General features: G+C 42.4%; 1 protein-coding gene across 1 annotated transcript; it reads left to right on the forward strand.

The window, feature by feature from the left end:
* Positions 1 to 1,245: 1,245 nt before the first annotated feature.
* Positions 1,246 to 7,407, forward strand: LOC147901375 (pentatricopeptide repeat-containing protein At1g11290, chloroplastic-like). The gene is made up of 2 exons (XM_087375631.1): positions 1,246 to 3,895; positions 6,509 to 7,407. Exon 1 carries the CDS (start codon positions 1,563 to 1,565, stop codon positions 3,705 to 3,707), a length of 2,145 nt encoding a protein of 714 aa, XP_087231757.1. The 5' UTR covers positions 1,246 to 1,562; the 3' UTR covers positions 3,708 to 3,895; positions 6,509 to 7,407.
* The last annotated feature ends 1,936 nt before the right edge of the window (positions 7,408 to 9,343 follow it).

A 9,343-nucleotide genomic window follows, 5' to 3' on the forward strand; every position in this document is an offset into this window, starting at 1 on the left:
ATATTCTTCCAGTAACAAAGAAACATGGGATTCATTCCAAGAGTGAACAGAGTTAAAAAAGCTAAGCATTTACATATGCATAATATAGAACAATGAACCCCAAAGTAAGTGGGTTTATATCCCCTTTCTTGATGAAGTTGTGTGTACTCTAGGGTTCTTGTTTTTTCAAGTTGGTGCTTACTAGGCTTTAAAAATCTCCCCCTCTCTTTTCCCTCCCTATATGCCCTCCCAATGACAATGTTCCTTAAGAACATTTTATTGGTGGCAATACCTCACTAGAGTTATAAGGGATTATAACTCGAGGTGGTGTTAGTTTCCATGCATTAGGAATATCTTTGCTGTGGAAGGTGTTGCTCTCTTAATCTATATTGAAGGTTATCTTGCTGACTTCATGCTTCTGCTATCTCATCCACCTAGATGACCTGATGATGATGAGGAGGAGGATGATGATTTGATGATGATGATGATGATACTGATGTGTAGTCGATCACTCTGACATGACTATGTAGTACTTAGCACTAGCTTTTTGCATTCTGTATTGGTGTGGATGCTCGTTTAGTAGCTCCACCCTCACAGTTTGTTTGTATCATGATTCTCACATTCTCATAGACCCATCGGTCTTCCGAAGACTTTAATAAACTCTCTCTCTCTCATTCTCATAGACTTTAATAAACTCTCTCCCTCCCTCTCTCTCTCTCTCTCTCTCTCTCTCTCTCTCTCCATATTTAGCTCCTAGGATCGACTTGGATGTTGGCTCCTTGGAAACAAATTCCAAGGAGTAATAGCTCTAGTCTCCACTATGTATAGTCACATCACGGGCAACATTTCTACCACTCACTATGAGAGGGCTTGTTGGTTTGTGGTGTGATCTTGTCATTCTCTCACCTTGGGCATATGAGGAGAAATTCCTGTGATTGTGAGCTTCCAGTGGCTTATTGCTGCCGTTCGAGTCGGATTGAAAACATAAGAGCAACCGTTCCCTTGCCTATCCGAGTACACAGGCAGGTAATGAAAGGTTACCAACGGATAACAATCAAAACGCTGCTGCCTCGCCCTTTCTTCGTACCGGGGGATTCCTATCGATCATTTGCCCATAAATCCGATAGGGTTCGGCCAACTTCTGGCAGCCATGTGCCCACAACTCCGATAGCATTTCGATAGGCCGCATGACTAACAGAATGCAATATCCGGCAGACTTGTTGTGCCCAAGACTTGTGCCCAACCTATGTGTCGTTGATTCCTTGGATGGACTTGGGATTAGTCATATTTGTTTGAGACTAGGCATGAGTCATATTTGGCTGCTAAAAGCTCTCGTCTCACAGCTCTCAAACTCTCAAGACTCATGCCTTCCCCTACCATAAACTAAGAGGATATATATACCCATCAGAACACATGCTCTTCTGTTGCAACGCATGAGAGGATATACCTATCAGAATACATGCTCTTCTGTTGCAACGCATGGTTATGCCTGGATCCCGCCTGTGGGCTGGGTGGAACTGATTATTTGCTTTGAAATTATCTGAGCACAAACACCCGAGGTCCTTAACATCTCTGTGTGATTTATGGTCCAGCGTTCGCTCCCTGTATCAAGGGATGCCATTTTCACACTTTTGCAGGGTTGCATGAAAAGAAAAGACCTCACAGCTGGTGGGCAGCTCTACTGCCTCATTGTCAGCCATGGCCTCGATTCAAACAGCTTTCTGATGGACCACCTTATTCGCTTGTTTGCCTCATGCGGAAAATTAGTGGAGGCAAACCAAATCTTTAGAGATGTCCCTCACCCAAATGTGTATACTTGGAATGCCATTATTTCAGCTCACGTGAAGCTTGGAGAAGGCAAGAAGGCGCTTGAATTGTATCACACAATGCAGCTGGAAGGCGTAAATCCAGACAAGTTCACATTCTCATGCATCCTGAAAGCTTGTAGTAGTTTGGAAGCCATAGAAGAGGGCATGTTGGTACACGAGCAGATCGTCAGAGTTCGGCTTCAATCAGAGGTGGTCATTGGAACGGCCCTCGTTGATATGTATGCCAAATGCGGGAGAGTAGAGGAGGCACGCAAATTGTTTGACGAATTGCCAGACCGAAACGTGGTGACTTGGGGTGCAATGTATTCAGGTTATGTTCAGCATGGGTTAGGTCTCCCTGCTCTTGAACTTTTCCAAAAGATGCAAGACGAAGGTATAGAGCCGAGCAAAGTCACATTCTTGTGCCTCTTGAAAGCGTCCTCCAGTGAAGGAGCCATAACGCAGGGCAGATTGATACATTATCGCATCATTCGGACTGCACTCCAATCAGATGCAGTCCTAGGGAATGCCCTTGTTGACATGTATGCGAAGTGCGGGAAGATGCAAGAGGCTCGAAAGGTGTTTAATGAAATAATAATAAAAAATGTTGTGTCATGGGGTGCAATGATTGCAGGATATGTACAGCATGGTCATGGGCTTCTAGCTCTAGCACTTTTTGAGGAAATGCAGCAGAAAAGCATTAAGCCAGACAAAGTCATATTTTCATGCATATTGAAAGCATGTGGCAGCATACAAGCCCTAGAATATGGTCAGCTGATGCATGATGAAGTCATCAAAAGTGGACTTCAATCAGACATGGTTGTTGGAAGCACCCTTGTTGACATGTATGCCAAATGTGGGAGCATAGAGGAGGCACGCAAAATATTTGATGGATTACTGTATCGAGATATGGTGACCTGGGGTGCAATGTTCACAGGTTATGCGCAGCATGAAGATGGACTTCAAGCCCTTGACCTTTCATTTAACATGCAACAGGAGGGTCTAGAACCAAGCAAAGCGATAATTTTGTCCATCTTGAAAGCGTGTGGCCTTGTGGGAGCTGTAGGGCAGGGCAGTTTGATGCATGGTCAGATCATCAAAATTGGACTTGATAGCGATGTGATTCTTGGGAGTGCCCTAATTGACATGTATGTGAAATGTGGCAGCCTAGAGGAAGCAAATGAAGTATTTGATTGTTTGTCATACCAAGACACGGTCTTGTGGGGTGCAATTATAGCAGGGTGTGCAGTATGTGGCAACTACAAGCTAGCTCACAGATATCTTGAGGATATGCAAAAGCAAGGCTTTCAACCTGTAGAACCTATATTTACTAGTATCCTCAGTGCTTGCACTCAGGCTGGTCTAGTGGAGGAAGGGGCCAGAGTTTTAAAGTCCATGAGAGAAGATCATGGTCTTGCACCCACTCTTGAGCATTATAGCTGCATGGCTGACCTTCTTGGACGTTCAGGATTTCTCAATGAGGCTGAAGACTTGCTGCAGACTATACCAACTCCCCCAGATGACGTTGCATGGACATCTATACTTACTGCCTGCCAAACTTATGGAAATGTAGAGCTAGGGCAAAGATGCTTTAGTCGATTTGTTCAATGGGATCCCAGTGATGCTTCTGGATACGTGCTTATGTCAAGCATATATGCCAGTGCTCAAATGTGGGAGGGGGTAGGCGACATACAAAAGATGAGGAAGGCTGCAGGTGCTTGGAAGAAGCCAGGGAGAGCTTTGATAAAGGTTAATAACAAGGTCCAAGAGTTTCTTGTCGGGGATGATCATTACCCTCAATATCAAGAGGTTTATTCAAAGTTGAAGAAAGTGGGTAGCTCAATGAAAAAGGATGGATATGTACCACAGTTGGATTCAATACTGGAATCAAGGACAATTGTCGACATGGGTATTTGTTGAGTGGGCTGTTGACATGTTTAAGAAGTGCAGGGTGACCTTGGATTAGTCAATACATTTGATGGTATGAGGATCCAAGTCACAAGGACAACTGTCATTTTACTACTAGGTTTAGATGACGTACAGGTGCTGACATCCCCAGCACTTGTAAGTCATCTAAACCTAGTAGACTTATGCCATCCTGAGCACCTGTAAGTCATCTAAACCTAGTAGACTTGCCAGTTGCATTCGAGTAGAAGGGTGTTGAATATTTCAAATTCCATATTTTCATTTGAGGTTGATTGTTGCAAACACTGTTTGCTTTAAGTATGATCTGTTTTCTCAAAATTTAAGAAAAGAAACGAAGAGTTGGTTAGAATTATTCCAAAGATGGTGATAATCATTTACTGCTGGGGAAGATTGTAAATGAGGTCTATAGGATGACTACTAAGAAGGAAGTCTTATTTCACTCATTTATTCATAATTTTGTTTAAAGTTATGTACAAACCCCCTTATTTCTTTTGTTCTTTCACTTGTTTTATAAAAATTTTAGTTTGTAAGATTGAATATATCCTAGTCTTATGATTTAATCTGCAAATTTCAGTAGCAAGAGATGAAACTGGAGCCCAGATCCCTACCATGTACAGTACTCCCAGTTTCTATAGAAGGGCTGAAAGAAACTTGGGTGTTGGTTAGAGGATCTTTTGAAAGAGGTGTTTGGTTCTGTTCTGCTGTTGTATTTGATACTTTTTCTGGGTCCCTTGCTCTCTTGTCGTTTGATTTGATATATGACATGATCCCATTTGGTTTGTAAGTCCAAAGATAAGGGGTCCTACTTTTAGGGCCTGAATGCCTAAAATAGGCAGCGTGTTAACACGCTACCTATTTCATGCATTTAGGCCTCAAAAAAAGGCTTCTTATCCATACTAGCGGTTGAAGAGCTGTCCTCAACATGCCCACTATCATCTGGCGCAAAACTGTGCAATTACTACTGAATGACAAAGCTTGATGAGGACCCTACTTAAAAGTTGGAGGGCTCCATCTTAGAAGGACCGTGACTTATGGGAGCATGAATGCACGACATGGGCCTTGGAGAAATATATGAGGTGAAATAGTAAAGTTTCACAAAAAATTAGTTTCTTATCATTCTCAGGTTAAGCCATGTAAGATCGAGAAGTAATTTGGTCACATGAATGCATACCTTGGTCATTTATGACAAGACATCCAAGTTGGAAGCTCCAACTATATTGAATATATGACCTTTGAGAATGGTTACATTATGTCCAATCCCATAAGGCGGATTTGGTGATTAGTGATGTCTTATTTTCTTTAATTCCATCAAGTATTTTCTCCTTTAATGGCTGAGTCTGCCCTTCACGTCCCGAGTGCCAACAGAAACTTAGTACGAAGACTTTGTATAAATGGACGCTCAGGTACGTGTGGGTGTGTGGATTTGTTTGTGTGTGAGCATATGTTTATACTATGGTCTACATCCACTGTTGGGCACTGATGACGTCAGTGGGGGTGTCATAGTAGCTAGTCTTTGCTATGAGTGATGGAGTTTATGGTTTTCAACCTTATGAGTGACTATCATGAGATTGAAACTGCACTATGTTGTGTTTTTAGAGGATGAGTTTGGGCATGTTCCTGGATTCATCTAGATATAAGTATTCAAATCATCTTGGTGTCTACAAACCTACAAGTTGTGGCTATAAGTGTTGATCAAATCAATAATTCTTTGAGTGAAACACTTCAATTGTCTTGCTATATCCTCTAGTGACTTTCTTTGGGAAGGGGAGAAATTCCTAGGTAATCGTCACAGGGTTATCCAAGACTAGATAAGAAGAGGAAATGAGGATAAGAGAGTGTTTGGATAAGAGTCATTGGACTTATCATATTGATACACATCATAAATCTACTAGTCAACTATTGGAATTGGACATTAAAGAATGACTATTGACATAGTTGGTGTCCAAAGCTCGAACTTGATTGGACACTTCTGAAATTGGGTCAGAAGTTGCTTGATCATGTTCAAATTTTGGCTAACTACTAAGGATAGATCATGCTGGAGAATATGTCAAGGACATATGTCTCAAGGCGATAATAGATTGGGAGAGGTACATTTCAATAGCAGCCCATACATTGGGTGGTGAGTTTCAGATGGTGGTTCTTGTAGTCTAGTTTCTGGTTCGGTGAAGATCATCAGGGTAGTCGTCTCAGATACATTGCCTGATGTGGGCTCACTTCAATAAATGAACGCTGGATGCTATCATAATAAAATTCTTGGAGGTCCAAACCATTTATCTCAAGAATTTTCAGAACCAGAACAGGCTTTTATGCAATAAAACCATAAGATGACCCTAAAATGATGGATCCTGCAATTTTGAAAATATGGCTCTTGCCCAAGTCTGCATGTACTGTATCTTATTGACCCAGTTCTGATAGATATTGGAGACAACATACAATTTGGTGTCAAGGCATCTGCAACCACATTCTCTTTGTTTCTCTAGTATCAATTAGTAAAGTCATGGGACTCACTGAAGCCAGCCAGCTTTTCTGCTTAAGAAGTTCCAGCTGCATGATAAAGTATCTGTGAATCTTGGGGTCTGTTTTAATTTGGATTTTGTACCCATATAAGCAGTGATGCTGTTTCTTAGAGTAATATGGATTTCTCGACGCGCCTTTGTCATACTCATAGCAAGTGAGCTCTTTATAATTGGTCTTGACTGTGCAAGCATAATAACAGATTACAATGGGCATGTGTCAAAGCAAACTTCAGATCTTGAAAGCTGACTAGTGGTTTATCTATGAATTTCGTTTTTCAGTCAGAGACCTGCCAGGGCAATTCGTTTTCAGGCAGGGAGCAGCCAAGGTGATTCGCAATCAGATGCAGGGCTGCCTGGAGCAGCCAAGGTGATTTGCAATCAGTTCAGGGCTGCTGGGTGCAGCCGAGAAGATTCGTTTCCTGATGCAAGGCTACGTGGTGCAGCCAGGAATATTCGCCATCTACTGTGGGTTGCCAGAAACTGCCAGAAGGATTTCTCCTAGCTTGTTGGAGGCTAAGCGACTTGATTCCAGGGTTGCCCATGGGGTGATTTTGTTCCTGTGTGCTTGTGGGTTTCAGGAAAGGTCAATTTTTGTCTATTTCCCTCGTGGTTTGTTGGCCGGTTGTGCACGTGTCTTACAGGATAGTTGCAGGGGAAGCTGTGTGGCCAACGTGGGCTGCTAGTAAAAGCTCCAGGCTATACAAATTCCTCTGGGTAAACTCTGGCTTGTGTGCTTGGTTAGATGCTGGGCCAACCTGGGAAAGGACAGAGAAACTTGGGACTTTTATTCTGCTAGGACGTCAGGGATGGTCATCTAGTTTGGGGCTGAATGTCAGCTATAGTATCAGGTGGACAGCAAGGGATTTGACATTAGTGACAGCTTGTGAGAGCTGTGTGGTTGAGTTGGGCTGCTAGTAACAGCTCTGGGTTGTGTGCAGGCCTTGTGCATCTGGGAATTGATGCTGGGACAGCCCGAAGAGGGTGATTATGCCTTGAAGGTTCTTGTCGATTTCCAGAGCAGCTTGCCAGAGTTTCTATACTAGTGGATTGGATGCTTTTTGCCAAGAATTGCCATGATAGCAGGATGTCAAGGCCTGCCAATTTTTGGTTTCAGATGGCTAGTTTGTGACAGGTGCAAGGGAGTTGTCCTTGCTGTAATTTTTGCCTTCTGAACAAAGTTTGGGGCCAATCAGTTGTCTGGTTTCTGAGTAGGAGCAATCTAGCTCCCTATTGTGGTTTCTATATTCTATTGAGTTGCTGAAATTGTTCTCTAAGTGGTAATAATGGTATTTGTTGTTAATATTCTGTGGAGTTGCTGAAATTGTTCTCTAATAATGGTATTTGTTGGTTAATATTCATTCACCACCCTTTGGTTTATCTGAAGGCTGGTTTCAGTGGTTCCGTTGCCGGGATGTCACCATCTTTCACAAGACGCGAGCCTTTGGTTGCTGCTGGGGTAAGTACCATTAGCTGGAAATTAATTTAAGTCAAGAGAATTCAGCCAAGATGTTGTGCAGTGAATGTCCTATAGGATATGCCATATGAGGAAGAGCTAGAGGCTGAAGATTTGGAGGAACATGATGAGATCTTGGTTCCAGAATAGGTAGTTTCCCAACGCTATTTGGGGATGTTAGATGCGACGTGGATGGAGGAGGGTGAATTGGCAGATTCACCTCAGTGTTGCAGCTCCATTTTGCAGTTTGAGCCGAGTACGGTTGGGCTCTTTCAGGCTCAGCAAAGCAAAGGGGTTTGGAGCATTGCTTGATGCTCAAGAGGGGGGTAGCACCTCCACTTCCTCCGTACAGACGACTCAGTTATCTAGAAGTTGCTTGGTGACATTGTATGTCTCATCGAGGTACCGAATTGCTGACAATATATATGCTGTGGGACTTCTATGATCAGTGTACTAGTCACTGCGAGATTGTTTATACATTGGTATATGGTTTGTATCTTGAGCTCTACATGCAATGCTAGCTATGCATTGTTGGTTTTGCAATGTTGGTTATGCATTGCTCGTTTTGCAATGTTAGTTGTGCATTGCTTGTTTTCCATTGTTGGTTATGCATTGCTCGCTTTGCAATGTTAGTTATGCGTTGTGTGTTTTGGAATGCTATTTGCACAGTACATGTTTTTGCCATTTGCTTGTTTTGCAATGTTGGTTATGCGTTGCTCGTTTTGCAATGTTTTTGAATGCTATTTGTACTGTATATGTTTTTGTAATGGCACTTTATGCCAGCGTTATTCTTTTTGTTGTTCATGTACTACAGTTTTTGTAGTGGTATATGGTTTGCTATCCTAGGCCGTGCAAGTCATATAAGCACCACAAGTTTTGTAGTGCATGTTGGGTATACTTGGTGATGGCTGTAGATGCCAAAGTTAATGGCTCACTTTCTGTGGTATTCTTGTGAATAGTTGTGGTTTGCATTGTGAATTTGTGTGGTTTTGATACATGAGGTACTTTTATGTTCATATTGAAACACAAGTTTTGGGTCCTATGGGATGGCCATAAGTGGGTAAAGCATCGAGAGGAACATATGTGAAAAGTACACGTGGGATGTATGTTTGCATGCATTCAGTGTACTTTTATGTGTTCACGATGTACCACAAGTTGTGGGTCCTTCGGGATGGCCATAAGAGAAGTGGGTAAAGCATCTTGAGAAGAGTTTTTTTGCATGCATTGAGTCCCATAGGATAGCTATACAAGGAGAGGGTAAAGCATTTAGTAAGGAGCATATGTGTGTTGTAAGTGGAATGATGCCTGGTTGTGTTGTTGACTAACCGAGGCTATAAGATTTGACTTGGTTTGAAACTTTTGTTGTAGGTTGTGATGGCACGAAACGAGAAGTTGGATGCAAATGGGGACGTGCCTGCAAGTTTTCAAGAGGGGGTTTGTCAGGAGGACGTGAATTTCTAGACCTGCGAATACCTTTGCCTCTTATTGCTTAAAATTGGAAAAAGGGCTAATCCAATGCATTTATTCCTTGGGCCAAAGGCAAAGAACTGAAGGGCAAGATAGGGGTAAAAATTCCAGTACTAAAAATAGTTTCAGGAGCCACGTTTGGCTAGTTGGCTTGAGAAGCAAGCAGAAAAGTCGACATTTTGTTTAAAGCAGTT

Source organism: Dipteris shenzhenensis, chromosome 6 (genome assembly GCF_047967505.1).
Source record: "Dipteris shenzhenensis isolate YYH24624 ecotype China chromosome 6, Dip_SZ_1.0, whole genome shotgun sequence".
NCBI lineage: Eukaryota > Viridiplantae > Streptophyta > Polypodiopsida > Gleicheniales > Dipteridaceae > Dipteris > Dipteris shenzhenensis.

What these genes read in the sequence shown, in the direction of transcription:
- LOC147901375 (XM_087375631.1), top strand. Translation starts at nt 1,563, where the DNA reads ATGGTCCAGCGTTCGCTCCCTGTATCAAGGGATGCCATTTTCACACTT.